Source organism: Zootoca vivipara, chromosome 1, assembly GCF_965207765.1.
Source record: "Zootoca vivipara chromosome 1, rZooViv2.hap1.1, whole genome shotgun sequence".
Classification (NCBI taxonomy): Eukaryota; Metazoa; Chordata; class Lepidosauria; order Squamata; family Lacertidae; genus Zootoca; species Zootoca vivipara.
In genome coordinates this window covers 22,977,579-23,004,237 of record NC_142582.1, presented here as the reverse complement: position 1 = coordinate 23,004,237, position 26,659 = coordinate 22,977,579, and the positions used below count along the sequence as shown (strand labels likewise).

The window sequence follows — 26,659 nt, the reverse complement described above, 5'->3', positions numbered from 1 at the left end:
GGCGCCACCACCGAGAAGGCCCTCTGCCTGGTTCCCTGCAACTTGGCTTCTCGCAGCGAGGGAACCGCCAGAAGGCCCTCGGCGCTGGACCTCAGTGTCCGGGCAGAACGATGGGGGCGGAGACGCTCCTTCAGGTACTGTATCTCTTATCTCTTATCATAAACAGCTGGAGATCCAAGTTTGGGAATCCCTGCTCTACTGCATCCAGCGAGTAACCACAGATAGCCCTCTCCTCCTCAAATTTGTCCAATCCCCTTTTAAAGCCCTCTAGGTTGGTAGCTATCACTGCCCCCTGTGGGAGTGAGTTCCATATGTGCTGCGTGAATATGTCCTTCATCTGTCCTGAATCTTCCAACATTGAGCTTCATGAGGCCTGTGCTTCATCTCCCCTGTCAGAGGCAGTCTGTCTCTGAATGCCAGCTGCTGGGAAACACAAGTAGGGAAAGTGCTGCTGTGCACAGATCTTGCTTTCATATTCCCCATAAGACATCTGCTTGGCCCGTGTGAGAACAGGATGCTGGACTGATCCAGTAGGCAGGCTCTTCTGGTGTTCCTTTGTGGATGGTCCTGGACTGTGCGTTGCTGATGCTTCGTTTTCTTCAGGACAAAAAGGCTGAGCAGCTGTCCAGGAAATAACCTTTTGTGGAGGACAGATGGACCAGCTACTGTGTTGAGAGTCAGTGTGGTCTAATGGTGAGAGAGTCAGATTAGAACTTGGGTCGACCAGGGTTCAAATCCCCACTCAGCCAGAAAGCTCACAGATGATTTGTTAATTATTTTTATTTGATTGATGTTGCATTTATGCGACGTTCTGTTATGTTACTGTTATTTGTTGTTTGCAAGCCGCATTGAGATTCATCGGAATGAGAAGACGGCATGGAAATACAATAAATCAAACCAAATCACTTGGTGTGACCTTGGGCCAGTCAGTGCCTCTCAGCATAACCTACCTCACAAGGTTGTTGTGGGGATTAAAGGAGGAGCAGGGAAAACTATGCACACCATGGCGAGCTTCTTGGAGAGAAGGTGCGATATAAATACAATAAAAAAATAACAAATATTTGGGCGTGGCCACTTATGGAACCCCCAAATTCAATGGCAATGGAATACAATCCTCTCCATTTCCCCTCAAAAAAATAATGCAAGATGTCTCAATGCCTACAAGATCAGAACAGTGGCAACAAAAGCACCCTGTTATTAATAAACCACAGATGAATTAAAACAGCATGAAAACAGTGAAACAAAACACATAACCTAAAAGCGTATTCATAAAGGCCCAGTCCAAAATAGCATCCTCAAACAGAAGACTACTGGCATTGTTGCCAGACAGGATTCAAATGGAAGGCTGTGCCAGATTAAACCCTGTGGAGGCCCCAGGTAGTCAAAATCTCAGGCAGCCCTAGTGGGCTAATATTGAACTAAGAAGGCTTGGTTGTGATTTTCTTTCAGGATCAAATCAATATTATTTTGATTGGTTGTTGTGGGGCCCTTAAAAGGCCTGAGGTCTATAGGCCAATGCCTGCTCTGCCTATTTGGTAACCCGGCACAGTTTTGTAGCATTCAAATTTATACTATTTACAACTGATCTTCTAGACTGCAGCTCACATTCAGAAATTAAGCAATGGCAGCACTAAAGGACTCGACATGTTTGCAAACGACGTATCTGAAGTCAAATGCAAAACGGCTAGAAAAGAAATGGAGGAAACCGTTATCTTCAGTTATGAAGTACCACAAGGCAGATTCTGCAAATTGCTGTAAATTCCACCACGAAATCCTCCTGCTGCTGGGTACTGAGGTGAAGACTAGTTTGGGTCAGGAAGACAAGCAATAGAGTTCCACGTTAAGTACAGAAAGTTTAGCAGTTCAGTTATTGACAATAAGGGCTTTCCCACAGATGTTCAGTGCCAGTTACGGGCTCCACTCCTCATCTCTTTCATTGACTCCTTCATCCTCCTCCGGGAAGGCCACGTCATTCTGGTTTTTTAGATGCTTAATCCCTGTAAATATAAAAGAACCACATTTAAGGCCACATGCAGTCAAATCTGAAATCTTGCCTGTTGTGCTGAAGGAAGAAATCAATCAATGGCAATGTTGCTTTTTTTTTTATTAACAACTGTTAGGGTGACAGCTTACAAAAACACGAACGGTGGGTTTCCATTACACCAGCAAAATAAGGGTCAAACGAAATATGTCGCTCACCAACCCTGGTCGCTCACACACCCTTGCCAAACCCCCATTCTTTACACCCTACACAACCCCCCCCCCCAATACTCCTTCCATCCCATGAGGGTGAAAGCCTTTCTCCTCCTGATTCCCCTTTCCTCTGCTACTGGCAAAGGGATATATGAGATTGCGGGGAGCTGTGAAGGGATGGGGGCAGTTTGGGGTGAACTGTGGGCAGTGGAGACCATGGTGATGGGGAGTGCATGAACTCCTGCAGGTCTGCCTGGACCACCAGCCTTGGACCTTCTGCCAGGCTTCCCTGTTGTACACACACGAACAGGCAGCAGCGGTGACACAGAGAACATGTGAGTGCCTGCCTGGCCACCCAGCTGCCCGCTTGCTTGCTCTGCCTACATGTGATGCTGGTTTGCCTGCTTTTATTGCTCCTTCCAACCATGATTTTTGTTGGGTGTGTGTGTGTGTGAGTAGTTGAACTTATTTTTTTGGGGGGGGGGACATTACGGGCGGCAGGCTTTTGTTTGGGGGGGAGGCTTCTGCTGGGGGAGGCAGAACCTCAGTTAATTGAGTAATTTTAATGCTTTCCAATACTTTTTGAGGATTTGGAGGGCAACTGCCCTCCCCTGGCAATGCCCATGCTTCCACCTGTTGCTGTCATGCTGTAGTTTGCATGGCTGCCTATTTTGAAAGCTACACACACAGATATAGGTTACATGATATCATTCTATTCCTACGTCGCCTCCACCCTCCCATTCATTTCCTTCTGCTATAATTTGAAATGGTCCTCAGGTTGCTTGCTCCGAGGGTGTTGTGTTCTGCTCACACCCTGTGTCTGCTTTCAAGTCACTCTCTTCATGCTCGGCTACACCTTTTGTGTTCAACTAAGCTTGCCTTCCTCATTACTGAGTTGAGATCTCTATGCCCAGGCTGAGTTCCCCCTCTGAATCTCTGCTTTTGTTTGCCGGTGTTTCTCCTCTCTTGCCATCTGTCTGATAGTAAGGCTCATCTATTTCTCCTCACAATGTAACAGTGATTTCCCTGGGTCTGTATTTCTTTTTTTTTAACTGACATAAATCAGTTTGTACCCTTCAGTTCACCTCCTCCAGAGTTGGCCTCCGTCCCTTGATGTCACAATGCGAGGAAACATGCATACATATTTGACTCTTATTTTTGTCTTCCTTCTAAAGTTTGCTGTTTTCTCCTTTCTCCAGTCCCTCAAAGGCTCTGATTTCACTGCAGGTAATTCAATTCAATTAATGTTGATGAAGGAACCCTGAATGCCAAGCCATTTTCGGTAAGCATGTACTAATACGCTTTGAACTGGTAATGCATTTTAGATTAAATCATCGCCTCAAAGCTTATTTGCAGATTCAGGATAAATTATCTGTGCAAATGAGGCAACTTTCTGACATTTCCACAGTCACATCATGAAAATCTCCTGTGGGAAAATGAAAACTTGACATCTGGTTTAATCCATCCAAGCAAAGTAGAAGAAATTTGAAGGCAGATACGTATTCAACAAGGTTCCTCAACTTTGTAAAATACTTCCAGGGGATCCAGACATTTAACATGCATCCAAGTCATGGGTCAATTTAATAAATTCAAGTTGTCCATTTAGAATAATAGAATTGCAGAGTTGCCAGGGACTTCAAAAAGACCATGTACCCCAACTCTAATGATGCAGGAAATCCAGTTCTGCAATATACCTGATAGGTTGCTATCCGTTTAATACACTCTAAAGAATACGTCCACCTTCTTCTAAGCATGTATCACTAAGGAAATCTTCCTTCTGTTTAGTCAAAATCCCCTTTCTTGTCATTTGAACCCATTGGTTCAGGCCCTGCATCAGAAGACAAATTATCTCCATTATCTCTGTGATAAGCCTTTCAGCTATGTGAAGATGGCTACAATACTGCATCTATTCTGCAGGCTAAATGAACCCAACTCCTTCAACCTTTCATCATGAATTTAGTTTCCAAGCCCTTCGCCTTCTTTACTGACCTCCTCCAGACACTGCCCACACAATACACCTCTTGTTAGATGCAAGCGATGTGATCTAAAGATTTATTATTGGTTGCCAGAGTTCTAATACACATATGGAGCTACCCTGCTTATCATTCATTTCAATGGAGGAAGTGTGCGCATTGCATTGCATTGCATTGCATTGCATATGGGGGTCTACCCCCTCCATCAAAATGAATGGGACAAGCCACACCCACAAGAGCACACAGAAGGCTCTAAGTTGTGATATATATAATGCTGAAGGTCATGGCTGAAGTTAACTTCTGCCTTATTGTAGATGTTGCATTTTATTTTGATGATGCAGTCTCGAGCACAGGTGTAGATAAAGGTGATTTGGTGCTGGTGATGAGAGTTATGTTCCTGCCCTTTTGATCTATGAGCTGATCTTCAAAATCACAAGAATCCCGCTGATCCTGGGACTGCACAACACCAACATGAACCCAGGCGATTTCATGCTCTCCACGTTTCAAAAGCTTTCTACATCTAGAATCCTAGTTAATTGGGGAGGTGGTGAGACTACAGCTGATGCATGGGTATGTAAACACTGTGGATGGGGCACAGCCATCCTAAGACATTAAACTGTACTTGTGCTATATCTATACGTTATGCCTATAAAGGTACCATTCAACCGGTAAATCGGACCAATGCTGCTGCCACAGAGACAAGAGATCCCAATGGGACATGCCTCTGGTTGCCCTGCGTTAGCAAAACCTGAGGCAGGGACCTTCACAGACGTTGTTCCCTAAACCTGACTCACCAGAGGAATTGAGTGGCTTCCATGCTACTGCACCTGCCCAATAGTAAAGGAAGCGTGACAAGCAGGATTCCACAGAAAAACAAGGAAGTGCTTTTTCATGCAGGTCGTGGGATTGGCCCTCACCTTTAGGCCAAGGGGTTCAAGCCTGGGAAAATGGGCAGGAGGAAGAGGCTTATGAGACGTCAATTCACCTCCTGCCTTTGTTCACTTGGAACTATCCATGGTGCTGTAGAACCACCGAACTGACCTGGTGCAGATAAGGCGAGAACAGACCCTCCAAGTGTCCCTATTTCCCAGGGACAACCCTGATTTAGAGAAGCCGTCCCAGTTTCTGATCTGATCCCGGAATGTCCCGCTTTGCCTTAGGGTGTCACCATTTTCATTGGAGAAATGTTGGAGGGTATGGACTTATCCAACCCCTGAGCTGTATTAAGGCAATCCTGTATAGGGAAGCTTTTTTAATGTTTAATGTTTTATTGTGTCCATAGTGCTGGGGCAACCCAATAAGATGTGTGAGGTATAATTATCATGATGGAATGGGACATCCCTGTTTTCATCGGAGAAATGATGGAAGGTATGTGAGAACAAAGCATGAATGTACAGAGACATTACCTACATTAATAAGGAAAGGCGGGGGACTTTTAAGGGAAATTGGGTCAAGGCTATATTGGAATCAGAGCTGATTGTGGGCCAGTCTCATATATGCAAGTGTGAATTATATCATGTAAAAATAATAATAAAGCACTTGTCTTCTGCATACATAGGGTTGGATCCAGAGCACCACTGGTTTGAGGGAGGTGACTTTTTCCAATTCCTTCTGCCCTTTCAGTCCCCCCAGGGCTACCTTGCACTCTAGCCAACTTCAGTTATTTAAAGTGGGGTAGATGGGCCAAATGCAATAGCTCCATTTCACCATTGTCAGGATGGAAGGTGCCTGAAATAGTGACAGAGGGGAAATAGAGGCAGTGTGCCTCATCCCTGCTTCCATGTTTAATTTATGCTGGCATGCTAAACAGAGGAATCCTGTTCCAGAGAGCTGGGGGTGGGTATCTTGCGTGGCAATGTGGAAGGTGGTGCTGGAAACATCCGGGGGGGGGGGATAATCAAGTGCAGCTTCCCTTTTCTTCCACCAGCAGGATTCCCCCCACTGGATCAAATGCCTTTCCATGGACACAAGGAGCCTTTTTGTCCATGCAAGGTGATGTCTGGGTCCAATCCATTGTCTAAAAATAGATGGCAAAGTTCTTGCTGTTTTGCTCGCATAGAATCATAGAGTTGGAAGAGACCACAAGGGCCATCCAGTCCAACCCCCTGCCAAGCAGGAAACACCATCAAAGCATTCTTGATGTCAAGCCTCTGCTTAAAGACCTCGAGAGAAGGAGACTCTCCAGAGTGTTGAATGTGAGATGAGATGGGTGCTCATGATCTTAGTTGTTTCAGTGTTTGTAGATGATCCTCAGGGTTTCAAAAATATGAGTCGATAGTTGGGTGGATAGGTGTGTGTGCGTGTGTGTGGTGGCACTGTGGTCTAAACCACTGAGCCTCTTGAGCTTGCTCAAAAAAGACATCCAGCCAACACATGCTTCTGTTACCTGTCATACATAAAAACTTTAGGCCTCCTCAAACCTATTCAGGTCTTTGGTGTGAATTAAGAGTATGCTATTCACAGTGGCGAAGGTGCATGCTCCGGCACCAGGGGTGTAGAGCAGGCGGGGGCGTGTCGTGGCATACCGCCCGCGGGGGTGTGATGCACGTCCCGGGGGCGTGGCACGCCGCCTGCGGAGGCGTGGTGCCGGCACAGTGGGGGTGCATGGCACGTGCCCGGGGGGGCAGCCACAGTGGTACCTCCCTCCCCGATGGTGCCGGGGGTCAGCGTGCTCCCCCCGCCCCCCTTTCCTCCGCCAGTGGATATTGATTAAAGTTTATGTGAAGCCCATTTGTGAGTAACACTGTTGCTGAGAAATAAAGGAGAAAGACATCTCTACTTAAAATATCAAGTGGGTGGGGAGGGGGGGGGAAGCAAACCCTAATTTCCTGTTCTTTACAAATATCAAAGAAGTCCATCTATCCAGATTCATGTCCTATTCATGCTTCTTTGTTCAGATATTATTATTGGATGCACATTCCCACCTCTGTACAGAGAGACGGACATCTCCATCTGCTTATGGGAATGTTATATCTATGCTTATGCACACAATGGAAAAATATAGCCTGGGACATTGGCCCTGATTAATCAAATCTCCTTAGATAAAACATTTTAAAATTTCAACCTTGCTATATTAAGGTTTGCCATGAAATAGTTTAAAGGGTCAGGGAGTGCCGGGTCAGTAAGTCATGCAAGAGAAAGGAAAATGTTGATCTCTCAAGGGTCTATTTTTATCCATTTTCTTGATTTCTTCGTAAAACAATCATCCTTGTCTATATGTGCAACTTATTATGGGAGGGCCAAGTTTCTGCAGCAGGCTAGGTGGGTGGTAGGTTTCTGCATTACTGCTTATGTTTGAGCAAAACTGATCAGTGTTTATATCTGCCGTTCTTCCAGATTTGCATTGCTTACTGGTAGTTTAATATATATATATATATATATATATATATATATATATATATATAAGGTAAAGGTAAAGGGACCCCTGACCATTAGGTCCAGTCGTGACCGACTCTGGGGTTGCGCACTCATCTCGCATTATTGGCCGAGGGAGCCGGCATATAGCTTCCAGGTCATGTGGCCAGCATGACAAAGCCACTTCTGGCAAACCAGAGCAGCACATGGAAACGCCGTTTACCTTCCCGCTGTAGTGGTTCCTATTTATCTACTTGCATTTTGACGTGCTTTCGAACTGCTAGGTTGGCAGGAGCTGGGACCAAGCAATGGGAGCTCACCCCGTCACAGGGATTCGAACCGCCAACCTTCTGATCAGCAAGCCCTAGGCTCAGTGGTTTAACCACAGCGCCATCTGGGTCCCATAATATATATATATTTATTACAAATAAAGGTAATACAGATACATATTAGATGATACTGAGACAGTCTTAAGTAGCGTTTTAAAAGATCTATGTATTTTCATATCTATTTGCAACTGCACTTTTGAAGCAAGGGAACGGGAACCCAGAGAAAAAACCCCAAAGTTCAGCATTCGAAACTCTTGGTTGTTTAGGTTACCCAGGGAACTATGAGCTCATTTGGGTGTATCAGTTTCTAGTTATCAGAACGAGCTTAGCTGATAATGGGGTCTGTGCTTTTCCCCTCCTTCCGTGTTGATGTTGTTCACTGTTTCCTCCAAGCAAATTAAGGGGAGGGAGAAGTGTGTGAGGTCAAGGTTTGACCAGGCTTGTTCCTGTAACAATAAACCCTACATCAGAAGGCAGCCTGTGCACAACTGCTTCAACTCCATGGAGAGGAAAAGGCAAGAAATAAATTAGTAGCAATGAACTAATCATTGCCCTCCAATTTTCCTACTTTCCTACTGGAAGCACAGATACGGAGTTACAACTCAGAGTCACCGAGCCACTGTTTACACTGTTTACTCATCAGCCATGAAAACAATAAAAGGCTGCGTTCAAAATAGTTGGGTGCTTTCCAGTTCATTATTTCGTATCACACTACTTCCATTCCCTTTCCCCTTCCTTCCCCACATTTAAAAGTTGCAAACAACAGCATTGGCTCAAGATCAGTGCAGAGAGATGTTTCCTCAACACAACTGTGCTGTCGCATCACTGCCCGCCCCCCAGTGACTGAACAAAGCATGCTTTGAATGGGAGGCCGATTTCGCTAGTGTAGACTCGCACCCTGTAGAAATCGTCTGCTGACAGCATCCCCCCAAAATGTAAGCAGCTTTTGTAGCTCCAGGCAAGCCTCACTAGCATGTAAACATTTCAGATTTGCTGATTCCTTAAGTCTCGCACTAGTCTCTGACTAGAACTTGTCAGCCAAATCAGGAGACTTCAGATGAAGAGCAGAAGTGCCCAGAGGTCAACTGGAGGACCACAGTTTCAGTCTCCAATCATCTCAGTTTATCGTCTTCTTTTGTAAAATAGCTAAATAAAATAAAATAAAATAAAATAATGGGTTTTATACTGAAAGAAAGGTGTTGTTTCTGAAGGGATTGTTATAGGTTCTACAAAAGCTTTTGGTGGGCTTCTCTTAGCAAGGCATTCAGGGAAGGGAGAGGGAGAGAAAAACTAGTTTGTGTGTAATAAAGCTTGGCACGGTTGAATCAGGGACTGGCTGGATGCAAAAGAATGGTGAGGTCCGCCCACCCAAGAACCCACCATGGAGGACACAGAAGATGACAACTTAGATCCCAGATCATGGTGGTGATGGGATGTTGAAGAGCAGTCTGGGGAAGAAACGAGCTGGGAGGCACTAGAAACAGGGGATTTGAGGAATCAAGGGGGGGATCAGGAGAAGGAAGGCCTTCCGGGACAGGTTAGAGCAGGGGTAGGCAACCTCAGGCCCGTGGGCTGGATGCGGCCCAATTGCCTTCTCAATCCGGCCCACAGATGGTCCGGGGATCAGCATGTTTTTACAGAGTAGAATGTGTGCTTTTATTTAAAATGCATCTCTGGGTTATTTGTGGGGCATAGGAATTCGTTCGTCCCCCCCCCCCAAAAAAATATAGTCCGGCCCACCACATGGTCTGAGGGACGGTGGACCGGCCCATGGCTGAAAAAGGTTGCTGGCCCCTGGGTTAGGGCTGAGAGTCACAGTGGGAGTGCAGACTCAGACACAGAGGAATCAGAGGTTGCCCTTTCTACCCAGCAAAGCTAATTGCATTCCATGCCTCCTGTGGTTGACAGGTTGTCACATAAGAACATAGGCAGCTTGCCTGATAGCCCATTCAGGCTATTTGGTCAATCTATTCCAGGACTGTTTATTCTGGCTGGCTGTTGCTCTCCGGAGTCCACAACTATCACAATAACAGCGTAATAATAATTTTATTATTTATATGCTGCCCATCTGACTGGGTTGTCCCAGGCACTCTGGGCGGTTCCCAACAAAATATCAAAAACACATGGCCTGTTTCAACCTGAAGAGTGGAAGGGGATAGTTTCCTGGCCTGCCAGAAGATGAGTGCAATGGCAACCTTCTTATGGAACTGCTGAGGTGGTAAAGCAAGAGATGAGAAAAGGGCTGAGGACTGGAAAAGCATAGGTACTAAGAAATAACTAATGTTGTGATCCTATGGCCCCTGGAAGGGCATCCTAGCATCAGATCAGGGAGAGAGAGAGAGAGAGAGAGAGAGAGAGAGAGAGAGAGAGAGCACACTCCAAACTTGGTGAGGGAGAACTGATGTTGCAATACCCCTCCCTGCCACCACGGGAATGTCTAGGTTCCTGACCCTATGGGTCTTGGAGCCCCGATCTTTGTAGAGTCAAAGAGGGAGTATGCTGGGGTCTGTTGGAGAAGGACCAGGAGAAAGGTTGGTGTCAAAGAATTCAATGACCCGGGAGAATCGCACCCTAAATATGGTTTGCCGGTGAATGAAGAGATTGAAATGCAGAAAATAACATTGTTTTGTATAGATTTGTTTGTTCCCTTAAAAGGTACCAGGGGAACCAAATGATATAAAGCAAGGCTGACAGATCTCAGAAATCGCCCCGCGAGTGCAGTAAAACAACCCTCTGCCTTTCTTACTGGCCTGCCAAAAATAACAGCCACCATTGTTCTCTTTTATTTCTGCCTATAAAGCGTCCTTCCCGAAGATATATTTGCAGAGCCACTTGCAATAAACAGCAATGTCAAAAAATAAATGTATGCAGTCAACATAAATAAAGTGAGGATCATTCCATTCCCGTGGTGGAAACCAAATATTTATCTCAACCCATGCTTGTATATCTGCCTGGGTTTTGGATGGGAAGGGAGGCATGAAAAAAATCCCACGTACATTTATGGAAGAGGACTTATTTTAAAAACATGGGATTTGGGGTTTTACTATGTTTGTACTCAACACAATAGGGCAACAGAGGGTGATTAAATGAATTCCCTTGTGAGCCAGAGGAGGAAATGTCATGGAAGTGTGTGTGTGTGTGTGTGTGTGTGTGTGTGTGCCCATGCGCATGGGGGACATTTCTGTCTGGACATTTCAGTGAATATTGTAATATGTAGGGAAGCCTGGACAACAAGCCAGAAGCTGCCCTGATTTATCCCACATATACGTCATAAATTGCAAAGGTGTCGAGTCCATGGCAAATCATATCTTGGGTGGAGGTTTTTTTTTGTGTGTGTGTGTCTTTTTTTATTAAAGCTTTTAAATGATACAAAAAGATTTTAAAAAAGTAATCTGTATAAAAACAAAAGAAGGAAAGAAGAAAAACCCACACAGAGGGAGATGAACATGTATGGGGGAAATGGGGATGGTGACCCTTCTGTTGTGTTTTTCCCTGTGTTTTTCTGGTGGAGACCATTTTTTGGGGGGTGGGGCGGGGCAAAGTGTCTCTTAAATTCAGTAGTTTTCTCTTTTTTTAGTTTTTTATTTATACTTTTCAAATTTATACACTTCATGAATTTTACAATCCATTTAACCTTTCAAAATTTGACTTCCTTCCCCCTCATTCTGCAGTTCCCTAAACTTGTTTTTTCATATCTTCTGCATATCCAAATTCATTTAACTTACTCATTTAATTATCTACTGTAAATATAAAAGGTAAAGGTAAAGGGACCCCTGACCATTAGGTCCAGTCGTGACCGACTCTGGGGTTATGCGTTCATCTCACATTATTGGCCGAGGGAGCCGGCGTATAGCTTCCAGGTCATGTGGCCAGCATGACAAAGCCACTTCTGGCAAACCAGAGCAGCACATGGAAACGCCGTTTACCTTCCCGCTGTAGCGGTTCCTATTTATCTACTTGCATTTTGACGTGCTTTCGAACTGCTAGGTTGGCAGGAGCTGGGACCAAGCAACGGGAGCTCACCCTGTCACAGGGATTCGAACCGCTGACCTTCTGATCAGCAAGCCCTAGGCTCAGTGGTTTAGCCCACAGCGCCACCTGGGTCCCTCAAGTAAATATATACTCCTATAAAATTTATATATATATCAATATATATTTAGGAGTAAATATATACTCCTATAAAACTGCAGGTTATTGCGACAATCCTGCTAATGTTTTTATCTGTTTGCAATTTATCTGTAGATATTTGATAAACCATTTCCATTCTTTTATAAAGAGTTTGTTATCTTGATTTCTCATTCTTCCAATAAGTTTAGCCATTTCTGAATATTCCATAAGTTTTTGTATCCATCCTTCCTTTACTGGGGACTTCTGCTTCTTTCCATTTTAGAGCAAGTTCAGTGGAAGTTCAACTTGTGTTATCTTTAGTTAATTGTTTAAAATGTCCATAGACACATGTCACTCACATTTAAAGCAGATCTGAGGAAAGATCCATCAGTCAACAAAGGTTTGGGTTTTTTTGGGGGGGGGGAGCAGAAATCATACTTCCTGTGGAATCCCCTTATCAATCAATGCGGTATACTTGTGATTTGGGCTGTGATCCTAAACCTTGCATAAAGGTAAAAGTAAAGGTACCCCTCACCGTTAGGTCCAGTCACGGACAACTCTGGGGTTGCGGCGCTCATCTCGCTCTATAGGCGGAGGGAGCTGGTGTTTGTCCGCAGACAGCTGACCTCCACGTCATGTGGCCAGCATGACTAAGCCACTTCTGGAGAACCAGAACAGCACACGGAAATGCCATTTACCTTCCCGCTGGAGCGGTACCTATTTATCTACTTGAACTTTTGAACTGCTAGGTTGGCAGGAGCAGGGACCGAGCAACGGGAGCTCACCCCGTTGCGGGGATTTGAACTGCCGACCTTCTGATCGGCAAGCCCTAGGCTCTGTGGTTTAGACCACAGCGCCACCCATGTCCCTCTAAACCTCGCATAAGCAGGAAGCAAATTCACATATGAGTTCTCCATTGCTGTCATTTTGCTTCCATGTGACCCCTTTGCTACTGGGCTGAGCAGCTCTATAGAGCGCTGGGCCTGCAGGAGGAGCAGCAGATTAAATAAATGGACTATGCCGAAATGGCAAGACTTACTGGAGCAATAAGAAGCCAAGAGGAAAAATACTTTATTAAAGAATGGGGGGACACATGTGTATAGCTGCCAAGTCTCCCATATTCCCCGGGAAACCCCTGTTTTTCTAGCTGTTCTCAGCTGGAAAAAACGGATTTTTTTGTTTTTCCTCGGTTTATTCTGGCGCGGCGGCCATTTTGGAACTGGGCGGAGCATGCTCAGAAGGAACTTTTGATGCAGCTCTGCCCAGTTCCAAAATGGCTGTAGTGCGACTTTTGGCGCGGCGGCCATTTTGGAACTGGGCAAAGCAGCATCAAAAGTCACTTCTGAGCATGCTCTGCCCAGTTCCAAAATGGCGACAGCGCTACTTCTGGTCTGCTACTTCCGGTCCGGTCCCTTATTTCTCCCACAGGAACTTGGTAGGTATGCATGTGGAAAATCTGAAAAGTTCTTGTCCATGTGTAAAGTTCGTTAGCAGGATTAACTTAAAACCAAGCAGTTAAAATTAATGTTAAAGGAAAACCAGGGAGTAATTAACAATTGGAATAACGAAGGAAATGCAGTGTTAAGAATTTAAAAAATATAAGAATCCACAAAAGGGGTGTGGTGGGGAAGTCTAAATATATGTTTGTTGGGAAAATGTTGGATTTGTATGTTTTAAAAAGAATAAGAAACTGAAGAATGAGAGAGAGAATGAGAGAGAGCTGGACTTGCATCTGGGGAAACCGAAAATCCCATTTAGACTATCAAGGAAGTCAAAGCTCTCATGTCTGTCTCTTTCTCTAGTCCTGTGCCATTGGGCTATTGAGAGGCAGGTACTGGGGGAAAAACACCCCTCAGATCCACTAGAGGGAGCCCTGCTACTAATAACAAGTTGTTTCAAAACTAAACAGCGGGAATCCATCTTAAGAGTACTTGAGTGCTGTCATATTGATAGCAATGAAACAGAAAGTAATCTTGAAGCCTGAGCTCCTATATTTAACAAAACATTTTATCAGCTGTGTAAGTACCCTTTCTGCTCAGAGTACATCCGCAAAGAACATAGAACTGGGGCAACTGGTTTGTGTTGTGTGGAGAAAGTGTTGAATTTCCTACACCAAATAAGCAATCGGTGAAAACACTGCACATTGATAAAAACAACAACTTTTCAGTTGACATTAAATAGCAGCTGATAAACCTTTCAATTGCTTCAGACTTCCCCACTCACTATTTTACACACAAAGTTTATCACTGGCTTTATTTTGTCATCTTAAATCAGCAATCCAGTTCAAACCCAACAGAATGAATTCAATCCAAAGATCTCTTTCCACTCATGAAGGTGTCCCTCCGTTCAGGAAGAGAAATGATTAAATTCAACTCAGTGTATGTTATCTCCACAATATCCCCCGAGTTAGCTTTAATCCACAGATTTGTGAATTTTTCTATCTACGGCTAGAATTACACCCAGTGCTTTATCAGTTCAGGAACACAATGCCAAGGTGACCTCTGCTTCTGAATGGAATCCTTTTGTTATCTGATGGTGGGTGTAACTGACGCAAATTATTTTCTGGTTGGACAGAAGGCAACATGTTTGGGGTTGTGCAATCATCCTACTAACCTAAGCCCATTGGTCCATCTAACATTATTGTCTACACTGACTGGCAGAAGCTCTTCAGAGTTTCAGGCGAGAACTATTCTCAGCCCTACCTAGAGAGACCATGGATTGAACCTGGTGCCTGCCAAAGCATGAGCTCAACCACAGTTATTTCCCTTGCTTTCTTTGAAGTAAAAAGAGGGTGTCATTAAAGGACAGGTAATGGTTGTTCCTGTTTTCTAAAGCATAATGTCACAAGGATGCTCATTAATAGCTTTGAGAGACTAAGCTGCCGTGGAGGATGACAAATGAAGAGATAGATGAATGAAGCAAGATGGCATCCCTCCATCACCTCCCTAATCTGTGCTTGTATAAGGGAGAAAAAGGCTTGCAAAAATGCATATATAGGCTAAAATGCATACAGAAAGAGAAACAGAACCTGAAAGTTTAGTTTTTAGTGAATGCCGGCTTTGCAACACTTTGTCCCTTTAGCCACTAAATGTGGCTAGAAAGCCAATGACTGCAGCCACTGACAAATCATGTTGACCATGGGCGTAGGCGGGGGCAGGGGGGCAGCTGCCCCCCCCCCAGAAGCAAAAAAATTAATGTATTTTACAGACCATAACCAGCACTTTTCCCCTCCAAAAACTGAAGTGGAAAGGGCTTTGCTTTAGCAAGAGCAGCTAAGTCTCCGCTTGCTGGGGGGGGGGACACAGCAGTAACAAAAACACATCAAATAAATAAAGCAAAGTGGCTACCGGTAGTTAAGCAGTTAAGACAATGGAGCAGATATCCCCTTTCAGGCAAGATTTGATAGCTCACCACTTCACCCTATTGTTCTTCAGTGGGAGTTGTTAATGAGCATTCAGGGATCGCATTAAGAGTTCTATTGGCGATTTAATGAGGGTGCAGAGGATTCAATTTGACTAAGGTGGCTCTGCAAGGCTAAAAGGAAGTGAATAAAAAGGGGGGGGCTGTAGCTTTGACAGACACATTGATGTTTATAAAAAGTAGTGGTGTTCCAGTCTGCCCCTCCTCCTTCATCTGTATACTGTAAATCAGGGGTGGCCACCTCCCAAGAGACTCTGATCTACTCACAGAGTTAAAAACTGGGAGTGATCTACCCCTTTGGGGGGGTTCAGGTCAAAGCTGTTGAGTTTTTTAAAGGAAGGGAAGCCCTGTTTTGGGGGGTTTAGGTCAAACTTGTTGAGCTTCTTTTAGGAGGGAGGGAGGCCCATTTTTGTTTAGGGCTTCAGGTCATAGTTCAGCTTTTTTTAGGGAGGAGGAAAATTTTGGGTTGACCTTTTTAGGGGTGCCAGTGATCTAGCAGTGATCTACCACAGACATCCAGTGATCTACTGGTAGATCACAATCTACCTGTTGGACGTGCCTGCTGTAAATCAAGCAGAGAGAAAGCTGCTTACAAGGCTCCTGTACAGGCGTACCGGTATCTTCCTCTTGCTGCAGAGTTCCAGCATCACAGCGTCACCCAGAGGCACCCACAAATATGAGTTATCCCTCTCTCTATTTCTTCCTTCCTTCCCTCCCTCTTCCATCCTCAATAAAATATGGGGGGGCAGATAAGCCCCACATAGAAAGCCCATCAACATGGGGGGATGACTCTTTCAAATACAGTATTTACCAGTAATTGGGGGGGGGAGGCACCTAGGCCTTTAAGAGTCGGCTGCTATGCCTAGGAGTAGGACAATTCAAGAAAGCAGAATGATGCATATGCTATGGTAATATATCAATAGAATCATAGAATTGTAGTCGGAAGGGACCACAAGGGTTATCTAGTCCAACCCCCTGCAATGCAGGAATTTTTTCCTAAGGTGGGGCTTGAACCCACGACATGGTTGAAATATTATGCCGATATGCAGCAATGCCTCGGAGCTGTCGTGTCTGCGGCCGTGCCTTGCCTCGCCCTCGCCCGCCCTGCCACCCCCTCTCGCCTGCCCGACCCTCCCGTCCTCTCCAGCCAAGCAGGGTAGCCGCAGCCGCTGCCAGCCCCAGAAGCACAAGGTGGCCGCTGCCGCCATCGCTGCAGCCATGATATCGTCGTGCCTGCTGGCCCTGTAGCCCTGCCCATGTTCCCACTTCGTGGCCCCTCCCCTCCCGTGCCTTGGCCCCGCCCCTGAATGACCATGGCTTCCCCCCCCCCTAGTTTTGATCCTGGGTACGCCCCTGATGTTGATGCAACATGACAGTCCAATCAGAATCTCCTTCTTTAAACTATAGTGTTGTCATAGCCAATCCAACTCAAATATTTATATGGATAACCCATCAAATGGGCTTAAACACTGAATAATTTCCCCATGAGTAAAACCAGTATCATCCCAGCACACTCCTCAGGAGTAAAGGAATCTCCACTAAGGAGTAGCAGCCAACAATGCTATTCCCCTACCACCCTGGCCGCTTTCCCCCCTGGGTAAATCTGGGGAACCTCAGGCCCTGCAGCCATGTGTGCCTTGGGACTCTTCCCCAGGCCAGGTCCCCTTCCCAGCCATGTTTTGCCCCTTTGCTTGAGTGTTTCTGCCTGGCTGGAATGTGCCTTTGAACTCTGTTTGTGCTTCTTTCTTGACTAGATGGAGGATAAAGAGTAACATGTGTGGAAACTGGCCTACTGTGCAAAAGGTAAGATTCACATAAATATAACCACCCCTGTGGCCCTCCCCCACGTGATGCCACTGAAGGAATAGACCCTACACAAAATGGAGTGGAGTCCCTAAGACATTTGAATGGCATCTTGTACACCTTCTTCCAGCAACTCCTGCAGCCATGCTGGTGTCAAGCCAGGGGTGCCACCTTGAAAAAAAACATGGGGGGGGCAAGTAAGCCCTACCCTGCATAATCAATCACTTGACGTAGTGCATGGACACCATTTAATGACAATGCTCATCAACTTGGAGAGGCGGCCCTCTCAAATATTTTATTTGGGGAAACGGAGACCCCTTGGCCCCTTCGAGCAGGCTCCTATGTGCCAGACGTATTGCTCTGCTTTCCTTTGGACCACATCAGTGAGGCTGGTGTGTGTGTGTGTGTTGTCATCTGGGCAGCCCAGGACCTCCATACAGACTGCCCAAGCTTGCGCCCTGGGGAGGTCCCCTTGGTGTTGCTAACACAGCAGCTTGACTTCACCCCTGGATGCGCACTCCATTGTCTCTCAAGACAGACAGGTGCCAACAATGATGCCTCTGGTCTCATGTGGCTCTGGAAGAATGCCCAGAAGGGATAGTGCTAAGAAACGTTTCCTGCCTTAGTTCACGAACAATTCCTAAGCTCCCTCTGGGGATAAGAAAGGGAAGCTTGTGCATTGCCTAAGACTACCAGATCTTCCCAGCATGCTGTTCCACATTAATCCATTCAGGTGCATTTCAAACATCTGAGACAGAGCTGAAAAGTGCATCCCTGATCGATTCCCATTGGCCACGCTCAGGTGATCTGGGCATGCTTTATCGGCAGCACGTTTTATCCCTGGCTCTGCACCAACACATCACAGTTTGCTCGTGCAATTGGCCCTGTGTCTCTGTTTCATGGAGGGTTATCTGATAAGTGACCAGAACACAGGGGAAATGCTCCTGTGATGAGCAAATCCAAATCAAGAAGCGTCAGGATTCCCAATCTGTGATCTTGCTTACCATACAAGTGTGTGTAAGCATCACTCGGGAGATGAGAACGACGGAGGCTCTTCAAGAGTGTCTCCCAACATCCATTAAGCACAGAAACATAAGCCTCACAAGGACCCTGCGCTGAACGGCTCTCTCGGCTGCTGTCTGCCTTGCTCTGGAGATAGCTCTGCAATCAATAGCCCTCACATTGATTTTTCCAGTGCACTGCATTCCAGTAAAACACACATACATAGCTGAGTAAGCCATTTCCTGCTAGAAGGGCAAGTGGATGGTGCCTTAAAAAAGTGCACAGGAAGGAAATTTGTTTTTTGGGAGGGGGGATTTATGCTGTCAGTCACACACTAGTATGATATTGATGTCATAGAAAAGCTACATTGCAATATATTGCAGAGAGGAAACATTGCATAGTCTGGAGGGTCCATTTTTTAGTGGCAGAGGATTTAGATTAGGGATTGGGTGCTGAATATGGCCCCCAGGTCTTCCTTTATGACCCTCAGAACTCTCCTCAAGTAATCCCACCCACCCCCCTGCAGATACAAGTGAAAGAGCAGTGTGCTGGCAATCTTTCAAAGGAGTTAGAGAAGTTGTAAGGTGTGTGGTTCATGGCCATGTGTCTTTTCCACTTCATGTCATTATAAAGTCATCCTGTTAATGAGATCCCAAGTTGGGAGTTGCTGTTTAGTTTTTGGGTTTTGACAGATGTCATGAACAACAAAATAGGCATCATAAGCATGGCAAGAAACAGTACCTGCACAGTACCTTTCATGGCAGGAGGGGTATAGACACTCTGCTTCCTCTGTTTGGGAGAAGCATTCTGTGTCTAAGGATAGAAAAGAACGACGTTTCAACAAAACTAAGAGCAAGGCAATAAAGTCAGACAATAAACTAGAGACATTTCTTCCTATTTGCAGTTTTCTCATGGTACCCTGAATACTTTATATTTATGGCTCAGTTACTAATATTGTTTGTTGACACCACTTATCGATCCTGTGTTGACAATTCTATTAGGCCTGAGCTCTTTAATTAAAAGGGTACAGTTGAAGCAAAAAGTACACACACACACACACACACACAGAGAGAGAGAGAGAGAGAGAGAGAGAGAGAGAGAGAGAGAGAGAGAGAGAGAGATATTTTGTGGGGACTGCTCTGAAATAAGATGATAGGATGATCACCCATTCAAAGTGAGAATGGTGCTGATCAAAGAAGCATGTTTCACTCTCGATTGGCTTGGTGGTGTCATCATCACATAGTCAACTATGATAGGGTTGTGAGTGACGACATCATATTTATTTTGTGATCTCCAGTTGGCTAGGACCATTCTTCCCAGAAAAAAGAAGACCAAGTTTAAATAAATGTTATGGGCTAGACATTGTCAAACTACAGTTGTTCCACCTGTTTCTGAATGGTTAAGGAAAATAATGGATATTACTCAAAAGGGGGGGGGGAATGAATGAAATTTTATGAAGATGAAATGTGGAGTGTAAAATATAGCTTTGGATTTTGAAGGAAAATGGATTCTTTTCTTGATTATGTACCACATTTTATAGTCCATTACTTATTTTTTATGTTGCAGATAATCATTAATTTAAAAAGCCTCACTACACTAGAAAAACATGCCATTGAATGATGTCAGTCTTGTAGCATTCTAAAACGTCTGCAAAGTTCACCCTCCTGTACACCAACACAGTGAAATTGTAGAAGTTAGTACTATATTTAAATCTTCACTTAAAATGCTTTACTCCATTTCCCTAAAGCCTTAGATCTAGTACGTAAGAAGTATATTTTTAACATACCTAGTCTAATCAATGAAGATTCAGTAGCTATGTAAGTTGGCCTATAATATTTAAAGTGGTTCATAATAGTATAGGGTAATGGATGGAAAGATGATATTTATGAATAAATTATTGGGTACATTCAGAGAGTGCTAATTATATTTATTGCATGATGGGATGTTGATGCTCTTCACTGAATGCTTTTAAATGTTTGGAGCTAAATCTGAAGGAGGGGGAAATCAATAGTGTTCATTGCTATTTAAAGCAATGCTGGTTTGTCTGAACCTCCAGCAAAAATGAGAGAGATTCAGGCATAGCCGCCAAGTTATCCCTTTTTTAAAGGGATTTCCCCTTATGCTGAATAGGCTTCCTCGCGAGAAAAGGGAAAACTTGGCAGCTATGGATTCAGGGCATGGAGAAGGCGCACACAAAGGTGGGGGGGAAATCTCATCTCTGATTGTGTTGGATATCATTTCCCTTATTTCCAAAGTTCAGATGCAAATGTAGATAGGGAGCCAAAAATGGCACCATAAGAGGGAGATATCAGAAGCCTTGAGGAAACCCCAAGGTTTGTGCAAATGTAATAAATCTATTTCCCCCCCAGCCTAATAGTGGGAGGAGCAATGCTAAAAATAGCCCAGTGAGGAGTGGGCATGCTCAGTGGCCACAATACTGACTGATGGAGGAGGGGAACGGAAAACTGTTGGCAAGAACACTGAAAGGGACCCCTCCATGAGCTCAAAGGGACTCATAGTGTTAGAAAATGCAATTAAGATATCTACCTCATTTTCCCTCTTTCTTCTTAGTGTCTTAACAAATGAAACTGATTTGCAAAAATGATACATGTTAAAATATGAGACACTGCACACACCTTTGTAATTCAAGAAATCTTTAATAAAAATATATATTTTAAAAAAACTACAATTAAGAGCACAGCTTTCCCACATATCTGATGGTTGTATTAAGAATTGGGGGGTGCTTCACTCTTGCATCCAAAAAGGTACGAATGTGTGATAATCCTCTGTTGACGAAGTGCCCACAGCTCCGTGTTTTGCTATTCTGAGTGTGCTGTGTGACTGAAAGAATGCAAGTTCAAGGCAAGAACTCATGCAGAGATGCAGCAGGCAGCCTTCTTGGAAGATAGGCATCTGCACCAGGAGGGAATGAATGGGCCAGTCACAAGGTGAAATGAATCACTCCCAAAGGAGAATGATAGGAAGGAGCCAATTTAAGAGCAGTGAGTTGTTAATGCTGCAATCCTATACACACCTACTTGAGAGTAAGTCCCAATGGATTTAATAGGCCTTACTTCTCGTAGATTGCACTGTCAGAGACTTAACAGGGAGCAGCATTTTGGACCAATGCCTGAAATTATTTTAATTAATATAATTTTGATTCACTTTCGTAGTTCTCTCTCTACACACCAGTTCATCCCTGAAGGGGCATCTTCACTCCCATCCTTCAGCCCAGACACTGGACCTCAGAACTGCACCTGGCATTTCCCTCACTACGAGAAGTGAAGCTACAGGGAAGCAGGCAGAGGGGCTTCTTGGTAGTGGCGCCCGCTCTGTGGAACGCCCTCCCATCAGATGCCAAAGAAAGAAACAACTATCTGACTTTTAGAAGACATCTGAAGGCAGCCTTGTTTAGGGAAGTTTTTAGTGTTTGATGTTTTATCGTGTTTTCAATATTCTGTTGGGAGCTGCCCAGAGTGGGTGGGGAAACCCAGCTAGATGGGCGGGGTATAAATAACAAATTATTATTATTATTATTATTATTATTATTATTATTATTATTATTATTATTATTACACAGTTTAGGAAGTCCTGCTCAAGTCCACTGCTGGATAATCATAAGGGGAAAAAAACATATTTCTGAATGTTTGTTAGACAGCAATTTATCAGCAATTTATCAATTAAAGCATAATGAACTTACATCATCTTGGGAGTTGTTGTTCATTCTCTTCTCATCTATTTCTATAAGACAGAAAACTACAATTAGGAGATTGCCAGCTCCTATTTTCTAGACATAGCCCAACATGATAAGATACTGGAATTTAAAACTGACATAATCATTTTTGGCTGTGGTTTGCCAAACATAGGTAAAGGTAAAGGTACCCCTGACTGTTAGGTCCAGTCATGGATGACTCTGGGGTTGCGGCGCTCATCTCGCTCTATAGCCCGAGGGATCCGGCGTTTGTTCACAGATAGCTTCTGGGTCATGTGGCCAGCATGACTAAGCCACTTCTGGCAAACCAGAGCAGCGCATGGAAACGCTGTTTACCTTCCCGCCGGAGTGGTACCTATTTATCTACTTGCACTTTGATGTGCTTTTGAACTGCTAGGTGGGCAGGAGCTGGGACAGAACAACGGGAGCTCACCCCGTCGCGGGAATTCGAACCCCCGACCTTCTGATCGGCAAGCCCTAGGTTTAGACCACAGCGCCACCCGCGTCCCTTGCCAAATATAGTAAGGACCGAAGAAGGCAGTCAATGAGATAACAGGTTTGTCAAGAAATGGAGTTTATTTATAGTTGCTTACTACAGAAAAGTCTTGAAGTGAATTATTAAGAGAGAGAGAGAGAGAGATGAAAGAATAACATAGTCAAAAATTACAGTAAAACCACTGCAATCAGCCACATCATAGAAAAGCAAGCCTCTTCCCCCACCCCAAATGAGTGACAAATTGGTATGAAGGTGTAGAAATGTGAGTGACAACCCCCCATCCTCCTTCATTGCTCGAGACATGAGTTTCAAAATGAATGAAAACTGAAATGAATGGGCCCTGTTCATGTCACGTTTTCATTGGTTCAGAAGTGAATGCAACTCTCCACCCCACCCCACCCTGCAAATAATTATGAATGGTCACCATTGGCAATTTTTATGAAATGCTGCTTATTATATTATGCAAAACGGTTTAATCTGGAATACTCATTAAATTACAGTCAAAGTAGCTATATCTGCTACCTCAGAAGACCATCTTGCTCTGAGCAGACTTAGAAGGTCTCAGGAAACAGGATATATGAGACCAATACTCCTTCTCCCTTACTCTCTCTCACACACAAACACACAGCCTTAAGTTAAGATATTCATCTCATTAAACATTGGCTCAGTAGTTTATCACACCCTCTTCTCAAATTATTGAGTGTGTGTTCTTTTGTTTCCACCTATCACAGAGGTGCGTGTAATTACATATAATCACCAATGAAAAAGGTCAAGATTGGGCCTACAGAGCATTTGCAAGGGGTCCCTGTAAACCATAAAAGATTATCCTCAAAGAGCAATGTCCAGCTGCTCTTGCAAAGGGGTAGCTAGAGGCTCTTTTTCGTTATTACCCCTGCGCTAAGAACCTGATATTTCCGCAGCATTTTACAAACTAAGCCACATCTAAATCATTGGTTAATCCTTTAGGGAACTTTAATGACGAGAACAGAAGAGGAAGTATGATTAATAACAGCAAAACACACACACACACACACACACACACACACACACAGAGAGAGAGAGAGAGAGAGAGAGAGAGAGAGAGAGAGAGAGAGAGAGAGAGAGAGAGAGCACTGTAATAAAATAGGGGAAATGCTATCTCTGCCCCTTCTCCCCCGCCAGCCCCAATATTATGGCTCACAGCATTGGGTCTAAAGTCTAGCTGAGACTTGGCACACCGACATAATTTGATGACATTGATTTATGGAGGAGACAATCACACCTCAAATCTTCTCACCCATGTTGGATTTTTTATTTCATTTTTTAAGGCCCCACATATAATAGAATGATTTCCCTTTCCTTTCCCTTTCTCATAATAGCTTTCAAAAATGGCTATGGTTCCGTTTTGGAACTAGGCTGATGCCTCAAACGTAGCCTCTTTTAAATGGTTTGGAAGCTGAAAAAGTTGAATGCCCTTTTTGAACAAAATGTTACTAAAAAGACCTCAAAGTACATCCCGCAAGTTTTCTGTCGGTAAGCCTGGGAGTGAGGGAGGGAGGGGGACCAAACAGATCATCATCCTGAACAACAACAACAACAACAACAACAACAGAGATAACAGTATAACCACATGGATTTCTATGCCTTTATTATTATTATTATTACATAGGCAATAATCTAAAAAAGAGCCTTAATGAAACCATGGACATGAAAGCTGTGGCTCTCCAGGTGCTATTGGACAACACTGCCACCAACTCTATAGGGACGAGTCCTTGGCTCCTTCAATATTTGTGGGGAGTGGGGCCAGCCCCCTCAATGTTGAGGGGGTGGAGGAGGCTGAGCACGGAGCCAAGCACGGCGTGGCTTCAGTGGCCGGCTCCTTCTGAGCGCAAGAGAGGAGGAGCCGCTGGCCACTGAAACCGTGGCATGCTAGGCTCCACCACACTCGGCCTCCTCCTGGTGATGCAACACACACGCAATGCGCTCCAGGCCCCCTCAATCTTGGGCACGAGTTGGCGCATCTGTTAGACAACAGCCCCCATCATCATCCCTGAAAATTTTCCATGAGGGCTGAGCTTGATGGGAACCGGAGTCAAGCAATATCTGGAAGGCCACAAGTTCTCCATCCCTGATCTGAGTCAGTACTGGACCGAAGGCATCTCCAGGGTCTATTAGTGAACCACTGGCTACATTCAAACGAACCAAATGATGCCTCCTGGTCAGGGCTAGTCCCCTCATAAGGCAAGATGAGGTGACAGCCTCAGGCAGCAGGATTACAGGAACAGCAGATCTGGCATTGCCAGGTGCTGTTTCTGTGGTGCCAGCGACAGCTTTTGCACACCCCTTGGAGGTCAAATCTGCTTCTTCCTCAGCAGTCCCCACAATGCCAGCTCTACAGTGGCCCCTTGGTATTCCCACCCTTGCTTCTAATGTAGATCTTTATCCCCCCCCCATTGATGTAGATCTTCACTCACCCCTTCTTTTCTGGCAGAGGGGCGCCATTTTGTGATTTGCCTCGGGCACCGAGATGTCTTAGGCCAGCCCTGCTCCTGGTTGCCAGGGTTCTTGTAAAGAAATGTGCCGACCAAATTGCTGGCCACCCTAGGCTCCCTTCCATCTGGCCAATTTTCCTCCTCACCTTTGAAAAGAGAGAGAAGCTGGAGTTGTCTGGAGACCATTCCTCCAAAAGCTACATTTTCCTGAATTCCCGGTGAAGGGGGATTGATTGTTAAAACACTCTGGGAATCAGTTGTAGCTTTCTAAGGGAAACAGAGGTCTCCTAACAACCCTCAGCACTCCTGACGTGATCACACCAGGTAGGAAATTCTTACCTATCTATATTAAAATGTCCTATAAAGGTAAAGGGACTCCCGACCTTTAGGTCCAGTAGTGACCGACTCTGGGGTTGCGGCGCTCATCTTGTGTTATTGGCCAAGGGAACCAGCGTACAGCTTCCAGGTCATGTGGCCAGCATGACTAAGCCGCTTCTGGTGAACCAGAGCAACGCACGGAAACGCCGTTCACCTTCCCACCGGAGTGGTACCTATTTATCTACTTGCACTTTGACACACTTTCGAACTGCTAGGTTGGCAGGAGCTGGGACCGAGCAACGGGAGCTCACCCCGTCGCGGGGATTTGAACCGCCGACCGTCTGATCGGCAAGCCCTAGGCTCTGTGGTTTAACCCACAATGCCACCCGTGTCCCTACAAAAAAAGAGAGTCCTATAGCATTCTGCAAAAATAAGGAAGAATATTGATTTTGGTAAACAAGTCACTCTCTTCTCAATAGCATTCCGTATTTGTGGAGCTACTCTGTGCCTCTGTAGAGATATTGCTTTACTTCATGATAAGAGGGACTCAGAAGATAACAGAAGCAGTCTAGGTGCTTATCAGTCCCTGGCACCAAAGCCTTTAGGACTATTGTAACAGGAAGCTATCTGTATTGAAAATGATGTGTAAATAATTCCCTGGAATTGCGGAAGCTTGTTTCTATGGCACTGCTCTGAATGGAGCGACGATCAGAGAAAGGATACAAGGTTCAGTTATGAAATTATGGAGCGGACTTTCAGATTGCTCCATTTACAAAAGCACCAGAGACAATTAAAAAAAACACACACACACCAATCTGTTGTTTAGAAGCTACGACACTGCAGGCTGTGGTAGAGATTTATGCCAGAGATGAATACACTGCAGGTATGAATTGCACCTGTTTTTGAACCAATGCATCGAGTCAGATGCAAAGTGCAGAACTATGAGATTGGTTTCCATCCCAGAAAGCCGAATAAAACAAAGCAGGAAGGCAATCCTACAGCCTGCAGAGGTTCAACAAAATGCCCCTGAGGTCTAAGTGCTAATAGGAGCTCCGGTTCTTTGAACTGCTCACACACATCTCTCGCACACAGTGACACCTGAAACAGTGTACACCTGAAATACGGTACAAGATGCATGTTGTTTGGAGCATTTCCTTGTTGAAAAAGGAATTCTTTTTTAAAAAATAAATAAGTAAATAAATATTTCATATAGAACAGTGGGATTTGTCCTTTTAACTCCGTGCCCCCCAGGCTGCAAGGCAGGACCATTACCTATTTTAAACCTGTAGATTCTATCCTACTTTTTATCCATCCAAAGGGACCGTTCACACCACTTTCCCCATATGCAGGGCCAACCCTACCATTAGGCTGAGTGAGGCAGTTCCTTCGGGCGGCAGCTGCTGAGGAGTGGCAGCAAGGTGTTGGAAAGCACAGCCGTGTGGACCACAGGGCCATGCCCTGCACCCCCTAAGCTTGACGGA

General features: G+C 44.9%; 1 protein-coding gene across 2 annotated transcripts in view; it reads right to left on the bottom strand.

The window, feature by feature from the left end:
* Positions 1–768: 768 nt before the first annotated feature.
* Positions 769–26,659, bottom strand: part of PPP1R1C (protein phosphatase 1 regulatory inhibitor subunit 1C) — a 43,963-nt gene continuing 18,072 nt past the window's right edge. The window contains exons 3-5 of one of the 2 annotated variants that reach the window (XM_035133636.3): positions 21,882–21,922; positions 18,934–18,994; positions 769–1,997 (exon numbers count right to left, since the gene is read on the bottom strand). In XM_035133636.3, coding sequence (XP_034989527.1) covers positions 1,909–1,997; positions 18,934–18,994; positions 21,882–21,922 — 191 coding nt within the window. In that variant the 3' untranslated portion in view covers positions 769–1,908. Of the gene's footprint in view, positions 1,998–18,922; positions 18,995–21,881; positions 21,923–26,659 lie in introns of both variants that reach the window. The other variant, XM_035133645.3, reaches the window with a different exon arrangement.